Source organism: Terrapene carolina, unplaced genomic scaffold (genome assembly GCF_002925995.2).
Source record: "Terrapene carolina triunguis isolate 2854851 unplaced genomic scaffold, T_m_triunguis-2.0 Scaffold112, whole genome shotgun sequence".
Taxonomy (NCBI): domain Eukaryota; kingdom Metazoa; phylum Chordata; order Testudines; family Emydidae; genus Terrapene; species Terrapene triunguis.
Window position 1 is genome coordinate 18,253,362 of NW_020664463.1, and position 26,491 is coordinate 18,279,852.

The window sequence follows — 26,491 nt, forward strand, 5'->3', positions numbered from 1 at the left end:
AAGGTGACTATGAAAATAAAGTTTCAGATCCCAGAAAAGGCATTCTGATCAGTCAAAAGTATGTAATACCCACACCTACAGGACAAAACCCAGAAGTGTTGCCATTACTGTAGAAGCCCATAGTTTAGCGTCCTTTCACTGTGTCAAATGCTGTGCTGAGCATGTGTAACATTTATAGTTGAATTCTCTTCAGTCAGTTTTCAGTCTGACTTCTGTGGTAGGGGTCCGTGGACCACAGGTTGAATTTCCAAAGGGGTCCGCACCTCTGTTCACATTTTTTTAGGGATCCCCAAATCAAAAAGATTGAAAACCATTGCTGTAGATCACTGCCATAACTGAGTGAGTATAGAAAAGTATCAACATTCTTAAAATGTTTCATTTAAGTTAGTACTCATGAAAAACGCTAGATCAGCAGCCCTGGAGCCTGAAGTTTATCCAGGGAACAATGGAAGCACAGGCAGCATCAGTGCAAGTTTCCCCACTCCACCCTGCCAGCGTGCCTGAACACTGACACTGGAGGGATTACCTTTACCTCTGTTGAGACTAAAAAGAGTGTCAGTTTTCATTAAATAGGATAGAGGTGTTTGCATCACAGAATCTCCTAAGAACTGGACTTGGACGGTCATCACATTTCACATGTCCTCTGGTGGGTCTGTCCACCAGCTTGGGGAAAAATAGTCAGAGATGCCCAACTATGTTATTACCTTCTAGACGGGCTCTGTTATTTTTCTGACCTAGAAATGCAAAAAATATGGAAAATGTAACAAAAGTGACAGTCCTGACCTGGACTGATACTGCAGGTCCTGTGCCCACCCAGTAGCTCGAGGATCACAACCCTTCCCTTTGCCTCAGGGGGACCACAGGGCTTACCTGCCCTGTTGGAGCCTACTGTTGCTGCTCAGGGAACTGTTTGTCTCTCCTGCCTGACCCCTCCCCAGTTGCAGAGTTGGGTCTTCACTTTTATATCGTCCAGCTGGGAACCAGAACCACTCTTTAGCTGCTGCTTAGCTGGATCAGCTGGTTCCCAACACCTGCCTGCTGGGCTTCTCCAGAGGCCAGGGCTTGCTGCTCCCTGACTCTGCAGGCCCTTAAATAGGCAGACCCCTCTAATACACGACCAAACAGCTTTTGTTTGGTAGCAACTTTCAGTTGTTACTGATCTTTATTGGATTTATACCGATGTTATAGAAAAAGACAACTTTTTCCCTTTGAGCCATCCATTTCTTAAAGGGGGGCAAAAGTGTATATGGTTTTAATTGCACTTTTTGCACTAACATCAATGGAAATCAAGGAGCGATAATCCCTGCATGGTGCTTTCAAAACTAACCCCTGAATTGTCTACGTTACATATTAGCTGAACCACATTTGATTAGAGGCAACTCTCTCTGTTTTGAGTATTTTAAAAACATGTATTCATCTGCCAGTCACTTTTTTGGCCTTAATAAAGGGTACGTCTACACTTACTTCCTGGTTCGGCGGCAGGCAATCGATCTTCTGGGATCGATTTATCGCGTCTTGTCTAGACGCGATAAATCGATCCCGGAAGTGCTCGCCGTCGATGCCGGTACTCCAGCTCGGCGAGAGGAGTACGAGGCATCGACGGGGGAGCCTGCCTGCCGCATCTGGACCCGCGGTAAGTTCGGACTAAGGTACTTCGAATTTAGCTACGTTATTAACGTAGCTGAATTTGCGTACCTTAGTCCGAAGTGGGGGGTTAGTGTGGACCAGGCCTAAGATGGTCAAATGGTTTGATTAAAGTAAAGCCCTTCCACACACATACACGCACGCACACACCACACCTTGAACCTTCACACAAAACCCAATATGAGAACCAAAACCAGGTTTGGAGAAGTATGGTTATTTTTCATGTTAGCTCATCTCTGAATTTCCAAGTTATGGCTGGGAATGGAAGTGGAATGGCTGAAATATTGTAAAAAGGGCTGTTCTCAAACTCTCTGTCTGGACCAACCACAAACTAGAAGTACAAAAATCTTGTGCTAAAGCCTATTTTAACGAGATTTCAACCCAGGGAAGACAGAAGATTTGCTGGTAGGGAGAGCAAAACACTTCAAGGATGCTAGCTAGCATCCTGCCAGGCCCTCCATAAAAAGTATCCATCTGTTCTTCAAGGATTTGTTCCTGCACCATTGAAATTTTCCCTCTGACTTCATTGAGTGCAGAACCAGGCAGTAAGTGTGTGTGGGGGGGGGGGGGGGAATGCATGCTCTTAGCTTAATACTAGTTTGAATCTCTGTTTCATGATAACCAGTGAATGAAATTCATCAGGAACACATTTTTTCATTTCTGATTGGCAGGAGGCTGTGCCTAGCCATTGCAGATGACAAACTAGCAACAGATGTGCCCTCTCCGGTTAAGATTCCTTCGAATTGATTCTGTTGCTGGGAAGAGAAGCTTTGGTTTATCTGTGGATTTCAGAGGTTGTGTGAAGTGAATCACATTTCTGCTAGCCTATAACTGAAGAATTATGTCTTAGTGTAGCACAGCCTTCCTTCCCCCTACAAAGCTAATTAGCTGCTATGGGGAATAACTCTGCTTTTGGTATGTGTCCTGAATTGTGATTGGCCCCCGAGCTCTTCAGCTGGGATACTGCCTAAAAATGTCAAATTCAAAAAGGCAAGTGATCTCTGAGACCTCAGTTGAAGTAGCTTTTATTATACCAAAGAGAAAATGTCAACAATCTGATACAAAAATTAGGACATGCCTTATACAGAAATAGTGTACTATATATAATGAATCAAATAATGTGCAGCATTCAATTTGTTTGATTTATATATTAATATTTATTTGTATATCGAAGATCTACTTCAAATACATATGACCATCAATATGAATAGAGTGTATGTTTATAACATGTCATAACTACTACAATAGGTAAATAAGCATGCATCAGCCTCTCTCTTCTAGTGGGTTCAAGTAGCAATTTGGGGCACAATTGAATGTGAGTTTGTCCACCTGTATGTGGTCACCATTTGTTCACATCACAAAATTCAGAATTCAACATGATTGGCTGTTTCTTCTGAAGAGAGCACTAAGGTTGCATCTACACAGCACGCTTGTTTGGGGGGCATGCAGTGCACAAACTGCATAGCTCCCCAGCCCGGGTATCAGTAACAGTGTAGCTGGTGAGGCAGGGCTTAGGTGAGTAAAGTGGAGGCATGGCTGACAGCTGTGGGTAAGTACTTGAGTACACACCCTACACAGCTCTCTACTCACCCAAGTAGTGCCTCCCTGTCTACACTGCTATTTTTACCAGTGTAGTGTCCCGCTGCCTCCCCATTGCTGGAGTCTTTCCCTGCTGCAGTGAAAGACTCCAGCAACGGGAAGGGGGGTGGTTCTGTCAGGCGGAGCCTTTCCTTGCTGCGGAGAAAGGCTCTGGCAGCAGGGAGTAGCTGAAGCCTTTCCCCCTGCCTTCCCTCGGCCAGAACCTTTCACTGACACGTGTAACTACACACCGGAGTGTGGAGACAGCTCTACATGCTGCTGCCAGTGGTGTGTAGCTTAGGAATGGGCTAGCAGAAGGTGATGATGTAAGTTAGAACTGAAGTGTTTTGGCAGAATTGTTTTGTGGCCCAAGACTAGAACAACAGAAGGTTGCTGCAGGATATGGTTGAGGTAAATTGTCAGAGCTGGGTGGGGAAGCTTACATGATTATACCTTATCTGCAACTTTTTTGTAACTCTGATATCTTTAATAAGCATCAGAATGACATAAAACATATGCATTGTTTATGGGCTAAGAACAAACTTTAAAAACAATCATTCTAGCAAGGCTTTTCAGCCCAGATTTCAGACAAGTGGTTATGCAGGGCTGGATATGCTCTGTTTGTTTGTAGCAGTGGTCCTCAACCTTTCACAGCTAGCGAGGTACTTCATTATCTGAGGGAGGTACAGACTGACAAAAAAGAATTGTATCACAGTAGTTTGATGTGATGACCACATTGGAACATTGCTTATAAATAGGTGATGTTGCAAAATCCTCTTCCCCTTTCTCCCCACCTTGTGGCTGCTGAGTATCTCTGGCTCTCCCCCCGCTTCCTGTGCAAGCTCCACTCCTGCCTTAGAGGGAAGGAAAGGTTGGGGAAAGGATTTTGGCAGCTTCCACCAAGGCTTGTCCTTTTGCTCATCGCTCTCTTTTCCCCCCGCAGCTCACCGTTAACCAGCACTCTGCTCTCCCCTTTGGATCATGGCAGTGTGTGCCATTCACCACACATGGACACTACAACAGCCACACAAAGGCCCTGATAGGCATGGGCAGCTCAGGAGTGGCAGGGGAAGATAAGAACGGTCATACTGAGCCCATCTATCCCAGTATCCAGTCTCTGAAAGTGGCCAGTATCAGAGCTTGCGGGGGAATATACAAAACAGGGCAGCTGGAATGATCCAGCCCTGTCTTCCCCTCCTGGCTTCTGGCAGTCAAAGGTTTACGGTGGCACTGAGCATGGAGTTGCATGCCTGACCATCTTGGCTAATAGCCATTGATGGACCTATCCTCAATGAACTTACCTACTTCTTTTTCGAACTCAGTTATACTTTTGGCCCTCACAACATCCCATGGAAATGAATTCCACAGGTTAACTAAATTATGTGAAACAGTATTTCCTCTTGTTTGTATTAAACTTTCTTCCTATTAATTTCATGGAGTGTCTCCTGGTTTCTGTATTGTGGGAAAGGGTAAATAACACACCTCTATTCACTTTTCCCACACCATTCATGATTTTAAAGACTTCTGTCATATCCCTGTTCTGAGTCTTTTTTTCTAAGCTGAACAACCCTAATCTTTTTAGTCTCTGCTCGTACACAAGCCATTCCATACCCTTGATCATCTTTGTTGTCCTTCTCTGAACCTGTTCCAGTTCCACCATATCCTTTTTGAGATGGGGTCACCAGAACTGGACACAGTATTCAAGGTGTGGATGCACCTTGGATTTATATAATGCATTATGATATTTCAGTCTTACTTTCTATCCCTTTCCTAGTATTCTGTTAGCCTTTTTGACCACTGCCGCACATTAAGCTGAAGTTTTCAGGTGATTTCAAGATCTTTCTTGAGCTGCTAATTTAAAACCCATCATTATATATGTGTAGTTGGGATTATTTTTTCCAGTGTGAATTACTTTGCATTTATCAGTGTTTAATTTCATCTGCCACTTTGTGTCCCAGTCACCCCGGTTTTGTGAGATCCCTCTCTAACTCTTCGCAATGAGCTTTGGAGTTTGGACATAACTATCTTGGATGATCTCTCTTCAATCTGTCTTGAAGATCACTGATTACATTGGCTCCAAATCTTCTCTCGTAACACTGATCTTCTCCTCCCTAGTCTCTTACAGCTGCCCAAAATGCGGGTGCAGAAACACTTTCTTTCCTGCTGATGTTACTGTATCCTTTGTTCTCCAGATCCCTTCACTGATTTTTCTGTTGCCTTCTACATCAAATTCAGGTCCCTTATCCTTGTAGTCCAGACATTACACTGCTTAGCTCCTGCCTTTCTCTCTTTTTCCTCATAACTTTTCACTCAGCTGTTTGCACTTAGGCCTCATGCCCAACACACTCCCTCAGTTTCCTTCCCCCACTTTCACCTCCATGTCTTGTACCCCCTCTCTGAAACACCCTGGCTGATCCAGTCTGCCCTGCTGCTACTCTTGCTCCTTCAAGTCTCTCTTTAAAAGCCTTCTTCCATGAAGCCTCCAAACCCTAATCTCCCTTGCACAGAAACATCATCACAAACACTCAGTTAAAAACAAATCATTATGGAACCCCCGAGAAGTGCATTACCAACTACATCAAACCCAGAGGAAGCTCTGACTTCCTCCTCCCTTCTTCACAACATTTGTAATTGGCACTCAACAAAGTTACATCTTAACTTAGAGTGTGTCTAGACCGCAGTCACAGGGTGTGACTGCACCTTGAGTAGACACACTACAGCTAGCTTTAATCTAACTAGCTCAGGTTCCAGAACAGTGAAGCCACAGCAGTGCGACCTTCAGTGCAGGCTGTACAAAGCCACCTAGAACCCTGGGTAGCCAGTGCTGAAGCTCACACTGCTGTGCTTTCAGTGTTTCAGGACCCAAGCTAGTCAGATTAAACAGAGCTCACGTATGTAACCTGGAGCTGCATTACACTCCGTTGTTGCAGTGTAGACATACCCTATAACTGTAAGCCCTCAGGGAAAGGACCATGTCTTGTTTAAGTACCACGCACGCTGATGGTACTTTAGGAACAAATCATAACTTGGAAGGTAAACTTCAGAATGGATGTATAGCTAAATCCAAAAGATCAGGGTAAGATTTTCAAAAGCGCTTAAGTGACTTAGCCATTTCTAAAGTGCTTATTGACTTTTAAGAGACGTAGGCTCCTAAATGCCTATGTGACTTTTGAGAATGGAAGTTAGGTGCCGAAGTCATTTGAGCACGTTCAAAAATGTTGCACTTAGGCACTTGGGAGCCTAAGTCTCACTGAAAATCAATAGGATTTAAGCTCCCATGTGATTTTTGAAAATGGAATTTAGGTTCCTAAATCATTTAGGTGCTTTTGAAAATTTTACCACAAAACATAAAAATGTCTTTCTTGCTGGATGTCCTTTTATCATCATGAGTTAAACAAGGCCACTGCCTTTTTATACACTTCTACTGACATTTGCTTATCACATTTCCAACTTCCTCTGACAACACTAAACAGTTTGATCCACACGAGAATATAAAGCGCTAACCATCAGAGGAGTTTCTAACCATCAGAGGAGTGAAGTTCTGGAACAGCCTTCCAAGGGGAGCTGTGGGGGCAAAAGACATATCTGGCTTCAAGATTAAGCTTGATAAGTTTATGGAGGGAATGGTATGATGGGATAGCCTAATTTTGGCAATTAATTGATCTTTGACTGTTAGCGGTAAATATGCCCACTGGCCTGGGATGGGATGGGGTGGGATCTGAGTTACTACAGAGAATTCTTTCCTGGATGTCTTGCTGGTGAGTCTTGCCCACATGCTCAGGGTTTAGCTGATGGCCATATTTGGGGTCGGGAAGGAATTTTCCTCCAGGGAAGATTGGCAGAGGCCCTGGGGGGTTTTCACCTTCCTCTGCAGCGTGGGGCAGTGGTCATTTGCTGGAGGATTCTCTGCACTTTGAACCATGATTTGAGGAACTCAATAGCTCAGACATAGGTTAGGGGTTTATTACAGGAGTGGGTGGGTGAGATTCTGTGGCCTGCGTGGTGCAGGAGGTCAGACTAGACGATCATAATGGTCCCTTCTGACCTTAAAGTGTATGAGTCTGTGAGCGCTGGCTCTCCATAGAGGCAGACTGATCTTCTGTGTTCCACAGTGGGCTTGAAAAGTGACTAAGTGATGCTGCATCCTCTCTAGGCCAAGGAAATCCTGTCATGGCATATTGTCACTGACTCTTTCCCTCTGTCACACAGGCTGGTAAAGGGATTCTGCAAACTGTCAAAGTCAATAATGATGCAGTAGCAGATCTAATTCCAGTAGATGTCGTCATCAACCTCATCCTAGCGGCTGGGTGGTACACTGCAGTTCACAGGTAGGGATGAGAACTTGTTTCTCAGATTGCTGGTAAGGTATTATGGTACAATATGGATTTTAATGGGACAGCAAATATCATCCAACTTAGACTTCACGAGATAGCAGCATTTGATTCCCAAGTTCAATATCTTGCTTCCTGGGTGTGGTAAAGGCTAAAGTGCTACAGAAGCCATGAAGACAGATCCTGGGATGTGGGGGAGCTTCTTATGCCACTCTGCAGGAATCCCTTTGGTCAGTAAGATGATTACTTAGCACTTATAAAGTACGGGACATATACATGAATACATAGAACTGTAAAAATATTAACTAATCAAAGTGGGAATGGTGTTGAAAAGGCTGTCTAGGCTTCTAGACCCTCTTTAACCAAAGGAAAATTGATGAAATACAGGTTTCAGAGGGTGGCTGCGTGTAAACAGGAGGGTAAATAAATATGTCCATGGGGGTGAGGGGTGGCAAGTAGGGGAAAATGCTATAACCTGGTGAGGAGTGTCCTCTGGATTCTATATGGGCTAAATCCTTACTCACAAAAACCTCCCATGAATTTTATTGAGAGTTTTGCCAGAGTAAATACATGGGTTTCCAGAATGTGTCCCATATGTTTAACTAGTGTTCTCCTGCCTAGTATACTAGGTTCATGAGGCAGAACTCACCTCCAGTTACACTCATTAATAACACTATCCTTATTAGCCAGCTTACAACTGGGCCCAAACTCCTACAGCCGAGACAGTCATGAATATGACATGAGCAACCCTTAGAAAAAGCCAGTATAAACCTATATGCCACATCATCATCTCTCTGAAGCAGCTGTGTTACACTGCAGAGTATCAGCTTTCATTGTAAAAAAGTAAGTCTCCATCTGTTATGGTTGCAGAGAAAACCTCTAAAATGTGAATTGAGTGTAAGGGCTTGTCTACATGGGGAAGTTAAGTTAGGGTGTGACTTTAAAGTGCTATAGTTATACCAGTAGAAGTCTCCGGGCTTGTATACGCTTAAAATGCTACAACAGAACAGCTGTGCCGCGGTAGTGCTTCACTGTAGACACTACGTATGAAGACGGGAGGGGTTCTCCTATCAGCGCAGGTAATCCACCTTCTTGAGAGGCAGTAGCTAGGTCAATGGAACAATTCTACATGAGGACTTAAGTTGGCTTAATTACGCCACTCAGGGCTGTGGATTTTTCCATACTTATGTCAACCTAGTACAGACCAGGCCTCCATGTGGACATTCTTACTGCAATATAAGAGTGCCTTTTTCTGGTTTAGCTTATATCATTTTGGAAGCAGTATAAGATAAGGTGAAAAAGCCATTCGTATGCCTAATATGAAGAGTTGTTATACTTGTATAACGCCTGCAGTTTAACTTTATGGATATGATTACCAATGTAACTAGAAAAATCTCCCATGTAAACAAGTCATAACTGATTCAGAGAAGAGTCTGCAGAGAGCCTTAAACAACAGCTCTGAGGATTTTGAACGGTCCTACTCATCTCAGTGGGTTGTTCATCAGTGGGCCTCTGAACGATCATTTAAACATCGATGCTTATGTAAAAAAACAAAGGGAACTTGCAGATCTGCCGATTTACTGTAAGTGGTGTCTCATCATGGTGCCACAAGTGGGTGGCATTTGGGACATAGCACCACTTCTCCCCACCCACAATCAAGAAAGAGCCACGCCCCAGGATTATCGCAATGTCCAAGTGCGTATTCAAGGGGGAGAGAAGCACAAGCTCAAGGAGCCTCGCGGAGCCAGGCGGCACACAGTCATATTTTGAACATCTGCCCAATCTACTGTGAGTTTTTCTAATTCACATAGCAAAGCCTGATTTGTGGGCAGGGACTGGAAAATACCAGCAACACTTTGTCCTCAGTATGGCTTCTGGATGTGAGGGCTGAGGGTTTACTTTCTCTCACTTCATCTCTGCAGGTGGAGAGCTCTCCCTGTAGTCATTGGCCAGATGAGATCCTTACTCACAAGCTATGACCAATGCCTGTTCCTCTGTGCAGTGCAAGCACAAATGGCAGACCCAAGGTTCTCTCTTGAGCTAACTACAGTCCTGAACTTTTAAAATTCTACCTCTTTCATATTTCCTGCTCTACATGGTTACTGCCATTAAATAACACTGAGTTCTTTAAAAATGCAGCCCTTGCCAGAGAAATGGAATTTTAAGACTACAGAACTGTAATCCCAAGGTTCTTCTTATTCATAGATTCATAGATTCTAGGACTGGAAGGGACCTCGAGAGGTCATCGAGTCCAGTCCCCTGCCCGCATGGCAGGACCAAATACTGTCTAGACCATCCCTAATAGACATTTATCTAACCTACTCTTAAATATTTCCACTCTTCTCTTGAGGTATCAAGTTAAAGTCGTTTAATTGGCCCTCTTTCCCAACCAGTGCATTGAATCAGCTATTCATACGGGTGTTTTCCAAATGGATCTTGGTGTTTCATAGATGGAATATATTGCTTTGAAAAAAATTGCATGATTTAAATAGGTTATTATGTTACAGGTTCGTGTGTGGTGGGGGAGAGGGGAGATGATATTAAGCCTCAGTTCATTGCTTGGTAAAGGCACATGTATAAGCCACATTAAAGATTTAACATCTTTTCCTGTGTAACTTCTTGCTCTGACATTTAAATCTTTGTGTAGTGGGAGCTATGGTGTAAGCTTCATGGATTATTATAGAGGCCTATGTAACTATGTGAAATCAATACAACACAAAAAGGAAAGAAAACATGAAAGCCAGTCTTATCCTGTATCCCGTGAGCCTAGGGTGAAGAAAACCCACAAACGAGCCAGAATATGGGGAGCCAGAAATGAGCCTTAAAGGCAGCTTAGACTTTGCAGTTTCATTTTTTTCCTCATTCCCACCCAACAGCAGCTGGCAAAGAAGAGGAGTGACCAGCACAAGTGAATGAGAGCACAACTGCTCCAATTCCAAAACACAAATGCCACTTCCCTCCACCAGGGAGAAGCACCCTCCATAGGCTGAGGAGTGCTGTCTGACCAGCAAAGCAGGAAGCAGAGAGAGCCTCAGAGACGGACTTCCTGGGTCTGTGAGCTTTGAAACCCCCACTCAGGAAATGCTCTCTCCCATTGCCCCTCCAGGAGAAAGAAGGGCCTGTCTTACCACAGAAACCCTGAAAACCACAAGCTCACACCTTCCATCATTCCCAAACTGCCTAGTACCTGCACCTAAAATAGTGGAGGTAAAAATGGCTCCTACTTGCAAACCCCCTTTCTGCTACTCTGGAGTGGAGTTTGAGCAGTGTTGCTCCTTCTCACAGCAACAGCATAATGCCCAGAGGTATCGAGAACCTAGGCCAATTGGTTCACACCCAGGTCTCTGCCAAAACCAGCCACAACTAACACCCAACACTCCTCCCCAGTCCAAGTCTTATCTGGAAGAAATGCAAACAGGAAGTGCAAACTAGGACCCAGAATGCAGATTGGTATAAATTTGCTGCCAATTGTATGCAGTCAGACAACAGTGATTTCATACAAACTTACAACAGGGGGAGACAAACATCAGGATATCATGTTCCTGCTGATGAATGTTAGGTGAATTGTCAGGAAGCCCTTTATACTCAAGAGGTCCTGACCTGCGTCACTGAAACCTCAGTATACCACAAACCTAGACCTTTACAAGGCAACCGTGGAGGGGTATCAGTCATCATATTCCAAATGTATGAGAAGCTACCTGGCCAAAAAAAAAAAAAATTAGAGGATCCAGTCATTCTGCAAATCCAGAGACAAGTTATACATGTGCATTATGCTAATCTGTAGACTGCAAAGAGCAAAGGTTTCCTAGAGGGACTGCCTGAGTTGCTGTCTGATATGTTAATGAAGTCCCCAAGACTACTTATCCTGAGATTTTTCATATCCATGTTGACAACAACTCAGATACAATAGCCCCAAACCTTTTCTATATATTTCCCACCCTCTGTTTTTGACAAGTTATCTTTGGACCTGGACATGCTGCCAGTCATATTTGAGCTTGATTTTAGACTTGGAATGGATACAGGGGACACAAGAAACTGTCCTTATCCTGGACTGACCACAATTTCCACCAGGCTGCGATCAAAACTGACCTAATGTCCAGGCAAGAAGGAACAATAACAATTGGCCTCAGGCTCAGGAACTGAGTTAATTTCCACAACACTATTGTAGGTAATGCCTCACCACCAAAAAAGATCGCAGAATAGAAAATCTAACCAGTCACTATGACAACTCATTAGTCACCTCTGTCACCAAAGTGCCCTTCTCCTCTACAGATCTCCTTTGTTTCTTTGATGTGCTGAAACAAAAGCATCAGGTGGAAGGAAGCTGAGCTCTTATGTGTGTGGCATAAAACTTGGGCAGATGCAGACAGACTCCAGTACAAGGAATTCCTGTGAATCTATGCAGTACTTGTGGAGAAAAACAAAAAAATTCCACCTTTCCAACTGTTAAATCGTGCTCTACTGAACTATTCTGGACCATGAATTGTCTTGTTAATGGGAAATGCTCTCGCTCAGGTACAGAACTCACCATCTCCTGGTGCAAAGAATTATCACTCTACTTCTCATAAAATATCACCAACAACAGAGATGTGCTGCTGAAACACCATGTACTGTACATTGGCCTTTTCCACCATAACACGATACCATCTTCTTCTGAAGCTAGCCCAGCACACAACAGGAAGTTCTAGAAATACAGGAGAAAAACTGAGCCACCACCTATGGCTTTGATCTAAATTCTCATTGACTAGTCAAAAAGTATCAAGAGCATCTGGGACTCCTCCTAACTGAGATATCTATATCTTCATCAAGGAGGAAAATCCTGCCACCCCCCTACAGCATGTCATGATCTGGCAAATACTTAAGAGACCATCCCTTGTGTAGACATGTGGACACACCCCTGCGGTGCCTCCTGCTGGTCGTCTCGGGAATTAGCTCTTCCAGCCTCCGGAGCGCCCTCTGCAGGCCGGTGTCCCGCCTGCCACTTGGCCCCCGTGTCCCTCCCGGACCCGGTGCCCCGTTGTCTGGGGTGCTGCCCCCTGGCAGTAACCCCTCACAGCTCTGGGTCTCCCCCTCCCAGGGGAACCCCCACCCACTATCCCTACTTCGCCTCAGTGTTAGGCTACTGCCCAGTCTCTATCTAGCCCCCGTTCACTGGGGCAGACTGCAGTATAAGCCACTCATCACAGGCAAAGGGGTTTGGACCTGCTGCCTCTGCCTACCATGGGCTGCCCCCTGCAACCCAGTACCTAATAGACCTTGCCAGGCCTGCAGCCTGAGGCTTTCCTAGGCCGGAGCTCCCCGGCTCCCTTGCCCTTTCCCCACCCCTGCTCCATCTTAGGTACCCAGGTACGCTCCCTAGCAGCCAGGCCCTTCTCCCTCTAAAGGCAGAGAGAGAGAGTTATCCTGGGCCTCTGGCTCACAGCCTTTTATAGGGACCAGCTGGGCCTGATTGGGGCATAGCCCAGCTGTGGCTACTTCCCCAATCAGCCTGGCTTTTCCCTGCCACAGCCCTCTCCCTGGCTCTTTTAAGCCCTTCAGGGCAGGAGCGGGGTAACCATCCTGCTACACCTTGACATAATCAACCTCTGTAATTACCACCCAGTATCTAACCTAATTGAGAAGCTCTCCAGGTGTCTCCTTCTACTGTTCCTAGGTGCTAACAATATCTTTGACCCCTCCCAATCATGCTTCAAGCCAAGATATGGAACAGAGAGAATGCTATTAGCACTGATGGATGAACATCCTTTAGCCACGGACAAGGGCCCTTCATCTACTGAACCATGATACCGTCTATCTGATGTCCTGCTTCAGACATGCAGCAGAGATTACTAGGATTATGCCATGATGACTTCAGTCATTCCTCTCAGATCGCAACCAGAAAGGCATGACTGATTTCTGCTCCTTCAGCTGCAGAGCTCACACCTTTGGAGTTCCTCAAAGATCTATTCTCTCGGCCATTCTGTTCAACATTGATATGAAATCACAAGGGAGACTGTGATCAGCATGAACTACAGTGCCAACAATGAGCAGATAACACACAACCCTACATTACCTTCTCATCAGCTGAAAACAACACAATTTTTCTCAGCTATCCAAGGCCTTGGTTGCAATCAGCAATTAAATGAAGAAAAGCCTCCTGAAGCTGAATCTTGGGAAGGGAGAAGGAAGCACTTCCAAGAACTCCTCACCTCTATAACAACACCCTTCAATGAAGGCATCTGTCCTCAGATTAAGTCACTGCTGCTTCAGTATTCACCTGATCTCCTCACTGCTTCTGGATGCCAGCCATGGCAGTGAAAGAAGTCTTTTCCCATCTTCTCCTGGCAAGAAAACTATGCCTTCTCTTGTCAGATTTGGAGTTAACTGTGGTGATTCATGCATTTGTGACCATCAGGCCTTATTCCTGTAATTCTCCATATCTGAATATGAAACCAAAGAACTTAAAATGCTGGTTCAGATCACAGTAGCCCATGTGCCCAGCAATGCATGGCTGCTGAGAGCCCATCACTCCACTTTTCTGACTGGTTCCCTGTTGAATACCTGGTGAAATGTAAGATTTCAGTCCTCCTCTTCAGAGCCCTCTGTGGAATTTACCCATGTTACATGAGGGACCACTTCATCCCTGTGTGACTTGAATGCCCTATGACAATCATATTCCACTGGAACAAGAGAATTGTCAACCTCAAGTGTGAAACTCATGAATACAGAAGGTAGCGTGTTCTCAGAGACTGGCTTATGAATGTGGAACTCACTCCCCAGGCAGATCAGAATGACCATGAACTTCAGTATCTTCAAAGCACAATGCAGAACCCCTTTTTTGATCTAGTCTTCCCACAGTGACACCACAACCAAAAATTAAAAACAATTAGGTAATGCTTTGCAAGGAACAAAGAGAAAGAGATTTATTTTATATGTACATTTCATAATTTTGGGAGGAGATTAGATGCCACAGTGATGGGCATTATGTAAAAACCTAGATGGTGCACAGCAAGTTGTAGGATAAAGATAAACGGCTAACTTGATGTGCTTTTTATTTTACAAAATAAGGAACACACTTTAAATAATCAATGTAAGTATAGAAAGTATTTAAACAGTGACTGACACCAGCTGGACAGTGTGGGGAAATGGTCAGGTTTTACCTTTAACCTGTCAAAATGGGTAAGAGATTTTTTTTTTTAAAGCACCTGAGTTCGGGTCCTACATCACTTATCTCAGCATTTTTGAAAACTTTACCCAGTATGTTCACAGTGGTGATTGAAATGAGTAATCCCAGGCATGGAGCAAGTTGGTGTTTATTCTAAGCAGAAGTGTAGCACTAGATGAGGTCTTCAAAGCAGTAGGAAGGTGCAGAGATGCACTGCCCACAGGGAGCATTGAGTATGTTGCCATTTATCTTACAGATGAGAAAACTGAAGCACAGAAAAGTTAAGTGATGTATCCCCACAGCTACACAGCTGGCCTGATTCTTATTGACACTAAAGCCCTGTTACACCACTTGGACAGTGTCAGAGGCCTTCAAGCAAGCATAAATTACATTTACACCCACTTTAAGGCCTCTGTACGCTGCCAGCATGATGTCAAAAGGGCCTTAATGTAACTGAGAATCAGGCCCGAAGACTGTGTAGCAGAGCTGGACTATAACTCAGGTCGGTTCCCTTGCTTACCCACACTCACTACCCCTAAGGAAAGGGCTAATCCAGCTGTCCTTGTGTTTGCTACCTGGCAAAAAGGAGTTGGAAGGAAGCCTCATTGCACCCTCTTCATCTCCTTGTGCACCTGTGCCTAGCCAGCCATGAGCAGGCTCATGGTAAATATAATATGCGATAGCATAGTCTTCGCCAATGTAATTTCTACACAATAACACTGCTAAATGCAATAATCTACAGCTGACAGTGTGGGCTAGGATGCAATTTATTAAACAATTCCCTACCCTCTAATTTAACGATGGTTTTTCTGTGGTTCCCTTGTTTAACACCTGTGGGACTCAAAAGCAATTACAGATTATCATTACAAACTTCATTTAGCTGGCAAAACCACTCTGTTGAAATGAGATATTTTGTGGCATGTAAATCTAAAGGGAGAGTCTGAGCATTTCTAACATACATTTCTGTTATCTACCCAGTGGCCTCTGGGGCGTTTCATGCCTTTGTTTATTAGTGGTGTTGCTGTATGGCTTAATAAAAAAATCAATGATCAAGAAGGTTACTATCATTTCTGATCAGGTGACATTCTACAGGAAAACATTATTCTAAAATACATCGGAGAAATGTGGACTTTATCACAGAACTTGCAACCTCATTCCAGGATTTGATTCTCTCTCCCCCATCTGGGTAAATGAAACATGAAAGAGCAACAGACACACGTTATTTTGGGGAAACTGGGGAAAATGCAAGAATTGCCCCACATCACCACTGATTTTTGGATCTAGCAAAAGTGGCATCTTTCAAATAAATGATTTATAAAGCACATAGTGTCTCCCTGACTTTGACTTGGACAAATGAGCTACGATACATCAAGAGAAACTTTGCAGTAAATACAAAAAAACTGCTTTTATTAATCATTTCCTTTATTGTTTTCATAGTTTGTTTAATAACTGATGTATAGATAATTTATCTCAAGCCAAATCTGTTATTTATTGATTGCATACACTACCTAGATTCACTGGCTAGATTTGATTAATCTTCATTTTTTAAATTGTATTTTGCATTTATATATAGGATGAACCTTGTTTAGAGTCCTTGTTTATGAGCTGTTGACTTTCATGCCTCATTATAAGTCTTTGTGTGGCTTTATGTATTCTTGCCTAATGGCTTTCACATGTATGTTAAATTAAGATTTGTTATTTATTGGTTATACATGCACTTATTGTAGCCCCTGCAGTCAGGTTTCCTGGGCCCCGGTGCACAATGCATCCTTAAGGCTTAAGCCCTTCCTGCCCACGCTGTAGTGGTGGGGACAGGAGGTGGCTGGGTTATGTCAGTGGCCAGCAGCAGCCTGGAGGTGTTAGCTGTCTTTCAACACTGTGTGGACAGGAAAGGACAAGCTGCTTCCAGCCACAGGGGTGGGGGGTGGGGGGGGAGAAAAGAAGAGATGAGCTCTGCAAATACACGGGCCAGGTCATCCCTTTCCCCTCCTCCACTTCCCCTGTGGTTGGTAGCAGCTCCTGTCCCTTCCCTCCCACACAGTGCCAAAAGGCTGCTGCTGGACACATTTTGGTGTGAACCTTGGCAATAATCTGGGTAGGGGGAGCACGTGATTTTGCATTCCCCCCCCCCCATGTGTTGCCTCTGGAAGACACGGCACCAGGAACCGGGAGAGGCAGATCCATCCCAGGGGCCCAGCCAGGCATGGAGGGTGGAGTGTGCCGAGCATGGAGGGTCAGGTTGGTCGGTCACCCCCTTGTGTGACAGAGGCATACGGGAGTGTGTATGTGTCACCTCTCCCCGTGTTTGTGGGAGGGTAGGGGTGTGTATGTCACCCCTCCCTGTGTGAACCCTAAAGCCTTAAAGATAAGAAGGTAAATAAAAATAATCCAACTACGCAGTATTTCTTTTTAATGGGGGCTCAGTCAACTTGATGTTCATTTGAACATTTGCACTGCATAGTTCTAATTGATTGCCATTGAACTCGCTTGAATACGAGTAATTTTACCAGGTGTCCCATATTCAGCATAAGGAAATATGGTCACCCTACAGATTGGCATCTATTGGGATTTTCAAAAGCACTTAAGTAAGATAGGCACCTACTCCCATTGAAATCAATAAGAGGCCTTAGTGTGCTTGGCTAACATTTGCCCTCATCTCACTACTGTGCTGTTTAGTTGTCATGCTCAACCACAGATGTAGCTGCATTTCATTAGTGCTGTATGTTGTGTATAGATTTAAAGCATTTGGGGATGAAAGACCGTATGCACAAGTAAGAGATTTTTTATTTTTAGAATGTATTTTGTTTGATTATTTATTATCTAGTTAGCTTGGATTAAACTATATAGAGATAAAGTCTGCTCTCATTTACACCTAATTATCTCCACTGAACACCGTGAAATTACAAAACTGTCCCATAAACTCAAATAGTGCAATGAGATGTAGTGGCCATATTTTAGTTAAAGTATTTCTTGCTCCCATTCTCTTGTCCATGATTTTAAGGCCCACCACCAGATAACTGGATATTTTTTTTCTGTTTTCTTTCCACATTTTTAAATTTCTTTCATTTTTCACATCATGTATTTTCCAGACCAAAAACAATGATGGTGTACAACTGTACAACAGGTGGAATCAACCCTTTCTGCTGGGGAGAGATAGGTAAGTTCTAACTAAAACAAGAAAACAAACCATCAGTGGCGTTCCTGGGTGCCAGACATGGAAACAATGGTCCTGGTTTTAGCTGATAGACTCAATAGCAGCAGCCTGACCCTTTAAGCGCTCAACATGTGGAACTCCCTTTACGATGAACAGGTGTGTTGCGTGCAGCGGTTTCACAGATCAGACTTAACCCCCAGTTCAGAAAAGCACTGAAGCATCTGCTTCATTTTAAACGTGTGAATAATCTCATTCCTGCTCATCAGAGTGTTTAAGCGCATGCTTAATTTTAAGTGTTTGAGTAAGCCCGTCCCTGTTCATCAAAGCACATGCTTAAATGCTTTGCTGAGCTTTTAAAGTTGTGAAGGAAGGAGTAGGAGGTCATGACTTCAAGTTCCATTGGAAGATGCTATAAGTATCCAGACCCAAATTTCCCCTTTTTTGCTTTGTGTTTAAATCCAAATTAGAAAACCCTTGACATGAATGATATAATTTCCAAAGGCCGCTCTAATTATCAGAATAGAAAAAGTATATAAAGAGAAAATAAAATAGCCTTTTCTTCATGTTTCTATGGTGCACCTTAAGGGTACAGTCTTGAAATAGAAATGTCCTTGATTTACTTGAAAAGATGACCCTGGAAAGAACAGAAAATTTAAGAGAGTTTGCTTTACATTGCAAAAAGCTGGTAAATGGAAATATTCAAGCCGTTTTCATGGCTTTTTTTTGTTGTTGTTTTGAGTGAAATGTTTTAAATCCGGCATGATGCTGAGTTGGAGGTGATGGAAATGTAAGGATAAATCCTGAGGTCATTACTCAGAAAAAATGCCACAGAAACCCAATAGCAGAATTTGGCCCACACTGTAGAGGTATCTTCAGCTACAGTATTGCAAATCAGCATAATCAGTCAGTTTACGGCTGCAGAAACATATTGGGCCTGATTCTCCACTGCCTTGCACAAACTGTCTTCATACCGCTAGTCGAGGTCAAAGCCTTCATAACACTCCCATTTGTCGCCTTTTCTGTTTTATTTTCAGCATGTAATTTTATTGATGAAAATACTGATAAATAAATGGATTGTACCTAATCTTTTCCTATTACAGTGCTCATTAGTCTAACTAGGAACTTGGATTCATCAGACTGTGTAACAGAAACTTGCATTTCTGATGGTTCAGCTCCATCAACTTGCATCCAGATGTGCAAGGCAAGCTTGTGCAGGAGCAGTTCAGCTTTGTAAATGGACTGAGGGCAAAATTCTCTCCGATCCTCCGTGCAGATCTGTAGAGCAGACTGGTAGCACTTCCCATTATTATATCCTGTTTTCAGGTGCTTATAACTTTGCCAAAATTTAATTGTTTGAGCTGAAATTTCCCTTGTCAAATGTCTGCCTCAGGCTGAATTGTTCTGGAAAATTACAGTCAAAATGGTCCAGCCATTTCCGAGAACAAAGGTAGGGGAAAATACATTGTTTTGCCTATGTTACAAAAAAATACAAGCAAACTTTTTCTTTGAGATCTTCTAGCATGCCCATGCTTTGGAGTAGGTAATTGATATTTGGAAGAGGAGTGGACTTTGTGCCATGGATGTCTCTTATGCCATCCCTATAAAAATTGACCCATAATTGGCTAAAAATAGCCATTGAAAAATCACAGTTTACCACATTAGAGACCTCTTAGGGTTTAACTGCTAAAATCTCTGGTGGCTCCATCTTTATTGATCATGCTCAAGCCTTTCATAGCTTCTCGTGCTGACCAGACTGCACTTGCACCACCCCACAGAGCAACTGAGCATGCTTCCTCCAACCCTGAGTTATGACTTCCAGAAGGACTTTCCCTGTAATGGCTGCTCCAAGTTGGAGTGGGGATCATGCTTGAACAGAAATCCTGAAAGTCAGAATCATTATCCCAATTTTACAGATAGGTAAACTGAGGCACAGAGAGTGACGTGACATGCCTAAAGTCACCTAGAAGGCCAGTGGAAGACATAAGAGCTTCTAAGTGTTGATTGGTTCTTTTCCCTGCTACCCAGAATGCTCAGGTTTGCAGACAGACTATTGAGCTGAAGAAGTATGTTTATTTATTCACTGCATCAGTGAGTGATCAGTCCATTGAAACAGGGCACAGCATAGGGGTTAATGCAAGCACACACCCACGTTCAGGTACTCGCCTTAAATACATTGTTACAACGTTATTCATTGTATACAGTAGAGCCTCGCTATAATGCCCTTCACAATAGCGAACCTTGGGCTGTGGTTCGGGACTGACAGCTTCTCCAGCCCAGGGCTGCAGCAGTGGGCTGACCGGCCCTCTGGCCCTGTGGCCGCAGCCAGGGCAGAGTGCTCCTCCCGCCCCACAACTGGGACAGAGATTTCCTCCAGCCCCAGGCCCAGAGGAGCACAGCCCCCTGCCGCAGCCCCAGGGCCAGAGGAGCTCACTCTGTTCCCGCCCCCCCACCCTCACTCCCACCTTGCTATAACGAATTCCTGGCTATACAGAATAAATGGCTTGGATCCCCAGGAGTTCAATATAGCAAGAGTGTACTGTATTGTATAACCACCTTTTCTGCCTAGTGCTAAGATTAGTTTGCTAACTCAGTTGTTTACCTGATCAGGTTGCTGGCTCAGCTTTTTACCTGGTTGTTCTCTTTCCTTGCAAGACAAGCAGGAAATATACCTTCTACATATTACATCCTACATAGCTCCTTCTTTTCTTATTTTACATGCAACACTATCCCATAACTTGTTTCAGTTCTTTATTATGTAGTTGTCCGTTTCTTCCGTCGCAGGGTGTCTCCAGAAAAATACCCCCTGCTTGGTGTGTTAGTATATAGGCCTGTTTGTTAGCCTGGGATAGAATTTTGGGTTTGACTTTTTGATACTCTTATATCCTTACTAATATTTGTGAACAAAGACACTGTGTGTTACACCTGCCCACAAGCTGATGAGGTGAAAAGAGGTAAGAGATTAAGTTAAAAGTGTTATGGGGTATGCTGAGAGTGTAATATATGACATGCATCCAACGAAGTGGGCATTCACCCACGAAAGCTTATGCTCCAATACATCTGTTAGTCTTAAAGGTGCCACAGGACTCTGTTGCTTAATATATGAGCATTCACTGGACTGCTGCCTGGCTCCTCTCTCAAGCCAAGGTCAAGCAACCAGTTAAGAGGAGCAAGTGGGGATAGGGAGGGGAGGCATAAGAAACACTAAAAGCCAAAGAAAATCCTGGCTTTGACCAGAACATAACTTCACTCCTCACCCCTCCCATGGAATACAAAAGAGATGTGATGAAGACCCCAGACTCATGACCCTCCAAAACGGAACTTGGCCATAAGTTGTAAGGGGTGGGACTTGGGGCGTGCACTGCAGGTATATTTGGGCCTGCTAAGAAGGAGGAGGTGGAAAATGGGAGATGGGAATGGGGACACAGGCAAGGTTCTGCAGCATCAGAACTAGGAAGGGGGACACGGGGTAAATGTTCTGTGGCATCAGAGCTGGGAACGGAACACTGGGAAACAGACTCTGCTAGCATGTAGAGCTATGGATATGCTTGCTTGAAACTAACCCCAATAAACATCGCATTGCCTGCACTTTGGACTTCTGGTCTTCTGCTTTCTGTCTGCGTGACAAGAACCAGGGGAGGGGGTGAAGGGAAAGCCCTCTAATAGTGTGCATTAACACTCCTGCAAAATCCCTGGGCTCTGTGGTGCAAGGTGCCATCTGAGTATTACCACTCTTGTCTGATATTTCCATACAGAATGTCAGTTATCACGGTAGCATCACCAGCTGTCATCCTCTGTCATGACCAAATAAATCCAGATGACCATGAGTTAGATGATTATTCCTAGCTCTCTCTTTACATTGTTCAGTGTTAGCTCTCACGGCATACCTGTGTAAGTAATACCAGAGATGGTTTCAGCACTCAATTTACTTTTATGCAGTGTGCCACTACCATCCATCTGGGGAAAACATGAGTTGGGCCGTAAGATGTCAACCAGCAGGGCTAGGCTGCTATTGGTGGCCTCTTTACACACAACCCAAATCCATGCCTCACATATATTGAGAATGGCTACACATCCCCTTATATGACATGAGATACTATTGCCAATTAATGTTCCATAAATGGGCATGTGATGCTAGGCCCGGAATACACAATAATCCGTGCTGTAACAGAAACAAGTTTTGCTGAGCATTTCGAATATACATCCATTTCCGCAAATTGCGTTGATATACACACAACCATCCTACCAAACAAAACACACACATTACCACTAGGTGCAGGATCAGGTGTTGTCTTCCACTTGTCATGTTAGAATACATTGTCATCCCACCAGTTATTGGCTTCTGCTGCTCTAAAGTCTTTTCCCAACCTCATCCACACTTAATTTGAGGATACGTGACATCTTGCTTGTTTCCTGAGCTGGGTTCCATATGACCTCTACTGACTTCAGCAAGGCCTTCCAATGCATTGATTGCTGAATCTCTAATTTTATGCTATTAAACAAATCTCCCCCTGACTAGGTTACATTTTGAGTGATAATGTGGGGCACAGTTTGCCAGTTTTCATTTCCCAATTTTATACTCTTTAATGAGACATTGCTGCACCATGTGCCTTGTGAGATCTTTACACAATGTTTATACCCTTCCAAGGTGACACTTGATACATTATTAGTATTGTTTAAATGATAGCAGACCTTTCCATTCCCTAAGTGTGTAACATGATTTTGTGGCAGGGGCACTTCCTCTAGATGACAGTGCTCACTTGTGTTCCAACACCCACCTTTTACCAGTTGCAATTCCCCTGGCTGACAAACCCAACTACACCTCTACCTCGATAGAACGCTGTCCTCAGGAGCCAAAAAATCTTACCGTGTTATAGGTGAGACCGCGTTATATCGAACTGGCTTTGATCTGCCGGAGTGCACAGCCTCGCCCCCCCGGAGCGCTGCTTTACTGCATTATATTCAAATTTGTGTTATATCGGGTCGCGTTATATCGGGGTAGAGGTGTATCATGTATTTCCTCTACACATCCGAAGAATTCTGCATTACTGAGCCTTCCCTCTTCATCTACCCAGGCTTGTGGCTCCTGTAGAATTTTGGTGGGCACGTTTTCAGCCATAAGAGTGAACATCCATCTCTGTATCCTGACCCTGCTAACATTCCCCAGAGGCAGTTTATCAGTATATAATTTCAGGGAGGTATGATGGGTACGCAGAATTATTTGCTGACCTCCTGTAAGATATTTAAACTTCATCAGTGCCCAATATGCACACACAACCACCTTTTCACACACTGAGTATTTTAACTCCACACTTTGCAACAACTATGATGCAAAAGCCACAGTTCTCTTATCTGTCCCATAAACTGGGTGACAACAACCCCAAGACTACCATCCTCCACCATTATCCAGAAAGAGTAAGTTTTCTCCAAATTTGACACTGCCGATTTAGGAGCACTCACTAGACCTTATTTTAGTCTGCAAAAAGCATCCCTATGTTCCTCCTCCCATTCCCAAACATTAGCTTTTGCTAATTCATATAAGGGTTTTGCCACTTCAGCATACATAAGAATGAAATCCCTGCAGAATCCAGTCAATCCTAAAAACGACTGTAAACGCCTTTTGTCTTGTGGAATAGGGAGTCTTTCAGTTTGGGCCACCCTAAATGCATTAACACTTCTCCCATCTTTTCCTAGGATGTTACTCCTAGGAAATTAACTGTACTTTGATGGATCTGGACCTTAGGTTAGACTTTTGTCAACAACTCATCATGTTCCTCCTTACTCCTTCCCTGGACTAGGATATCATCTACCTACTGAATGATTAATTTATGATTTCCAAGATCCCCCAAAATCTTTCATGCATTTGTGAAAAATGGCAGGTGAATCTTTATATACCTGTGGAAAAACTGTCCATGCATGTTGCATCCCCTGGCAAGTGAAGGCAGTTTTATATTGCCGTTTCTCTGTCAGCGGTATTGACAAAAAGCCATTTGCCACATCTAACACTGAGACCCAGTTTCTGTCTGGATGTATTTTAGCAATCATTTGTGGATATGCCGCTACTACATTAGCTCCCCCTATTGCATAGTCAGTCCGGGCTCTATAATCTATAGTTAGCCTCCATTTGCCGTCAGGCTTCTTTACAGGCCGTACAGGTGCATAACAGGTAGACCGAATTTCCTTTAGACACCCCTGATGCAGCAGCTGCTGCACTTTCTGTTACATTTTCAACAGCCTCCCAGGGCACAGCATACCGCTTTTGTGGGCGGGCGGGGGTGGTGGGGGGAGGTGGGAGGATCAAGTCCCTCTATCCTAGCTATAAAACTTGTTCTGCCACAGTCTGTCTTGTGCTCTGCCCACACAGCAGCAAGAGCTTTTAACTATGTAACTTCCCTTCTGTTTACAGGCTGGTAATGTTTAACCACATTCTGACCGGGTGGGCTACTACACACAGGTTAGCCAGATCTATTAAAAAATTGTAGGCTCCAAGTACTTCTGCTGACAGAATTTCCTCCTTAGCATTTACTACCTGTTCTTTTACCCCCATAATCACCTGTATCTTCCTTTGAGCATTTCCTTCCCTAACTTTGTGTGTCATGCAAATTGCTGCTCCACTATCTGTTAATATTATTTCCTGCTGTCCTTCAATATATGTTTGAACATGAGGCTGCCCCCATTTATCTAATTTAATAGGGCAAACCTGTTGTGCAGTGGCCTCAGGGCATGGCACCCCCTATTGTGGGGACAGGCTTCCAGCCTTCTCCTCTAATTCTTTAACCCGACATTCCAGAGCCTTCTATTCTTCCTGCAACTTCCTGAAAGAAATTCATTCTCTTATCCCCCTTTCTACCCACACTTCCTCTTCTCCATCCACTTCCTCTTCTCCATGCACCAGTGCCTCTCCTGACCTCAACTTGAAACACCCTTGCCTCATTTATAGGTAGGACGGTCTCCTCCCTCTCCCCCGACCATGCTTCAGCATGGGTAATAGTTTGCTCATAATCATGGGGCTGGGGTGAAAACTAGGATTGCTGTGGACAGTCATCTGGTTGTCCTATTAACGATTCAATATGCTCTTGGGAGTTCCTTCCCACTCAATCATTTGGTCCATGACCCGAATTCCAATAATTCATAGCCCTTTCCCCTCCCTCTGTGGGGCTTTTCCCAGGCAAAGATGTAAACTACTCATGTCACTTGTAGGTGATGGACTACCAAACAAAATTTCCTTTCTGGCTGGCGAGTGTTTACACATCCAGCAATTCGTGCGTATAAACCTCCGAATACACCTTTCAACATCTGGTTCCAATCTTTATCATTTAAATTGCTGTCCTCCATGATATCCGCAGCCATTCAAAGCCACTGACAAAACTTATTCCAGTCATCCCTTGGGTTGGGACCTGGATTTTTTCCATAGAGAGTGAAATTCCCCAGCTGCCAACAGTTTATCATCCAGGGTGGTGCAGATGTGATTACCGTCCATCTCAGATTTTAGAATCATAGGGGCAGCCAGATAGGGTGCCACTGGAGGGGCTGAGGGTTGGGAAAAGTAGGGAGGGAGGGACATGGGGAAAGACCCATCCTTGGGAACTGGAGGATCCCCATGTTGGCATTGAGCCAGTTGGTCCCTCAGGTTTGCTACCTCATTCAACAATTCATCCCATTCCTGTCGTATGCTATCACAATCATCAGATGATTGGCGGAAGCCTTGATTAGCTATTACCACATGTATTTTAAAAGCTTCTCCTTTATCTCCATCCCCCTCAAGCTCAGGGGGCAGTGTCTGAAGTTCAACCTCCTTAGTACAAACTGCTCCCATAACACATTAATTCCTTTTATTAATCCCTGTATAATGCAGGCTTTCTTCTGTCCTTCCTTCACTTTCAGATCTAGCATGATTAAGGGACTTCTGAATCTCCTCCCAGGGCCCTGTTTTCTGGGGATCAATGTCATAGGGACCTCCCTTGTCACTGACCCAAACTTCCACAAAGATAACCAAGTCCATATAGCAAAGCCCAGTTATGACCTTTACTTTATCTCAACCAGACCCAACGATAGTCCTTCAAAATTCCCCCCCAAACTGTTGATGATTCTTCTTCCCGCTACCCAGAACCCTCAGATTCACAGACAGACTTCTGAGTTGAAAAAGTGTGTCATTTATTCGCTGCTTCAGTGAGTGATCAATCCACCAAAACAGGGCACAGCATAGGGTTAAAAGCAAGTGCACAACCACATTCAGGTGTGCCTTAAATGCATTGTTACAAAGCTATTCATGATATATTGTATAAGCACTTTTTCTGCCTAGCACTACAATTAATTTGCTAACTCAGTTGTTTACCTTACTGGATGCTGACCAAGTTGTTTACCTGATCAGATTGCTGACCCAGTTGTTTACCTGGTCAGATTGCTGGCTCAGCTTTTTACCTGGCTGTTCTCTTTCCTTGCCAGAAAAGCAGGCATCTTTTCGTACGTCCCAACACCTAAAACATACATTCTACATATTACATCCTACACTAAGGAAACAAATTACTCATAAATTTAAACAGTTCATTATTAAATGTGCAGTAAACTCTGCACACATGGATATCTGTAATTAGCATCCCCTTTTTAAAGGATCTTTTTTTGAACTATGCTCTTGTGGTATCC

The 26,491-nt window shown here is 43.9% G+C and overlaps 1 protein-coding gene across 2 annotated transcripts in view; it reads left to right on the forward strand.

Annotated features, from left to right (window-relative positions):
- The window catches only part of FAR2 (fatty acyl-CoA reductase 2), a 219,492-nt gene that overhangs the window by 170,824 nt on the left and 22,177 nt on the right, over positions 1 to 26,491 (forward strand). For both annotated transcript variants that reach the window (XM_026652296.2, XM_026652297.2), the window contains exons 8-9: positions 7,432 to 7,550; positions 17,787 to 17,854. In XM_026652296.2, the coding sequence (XP_026508081.1) occupies positions 7,432 to 7,550; positions 17,787 to 17,854 (187 nt within the window). The remainder of the gene's footprint in view (positions 1 to 7,431; positions 7,551 to 17,786; positions 17,855 to 26,491) is intronic.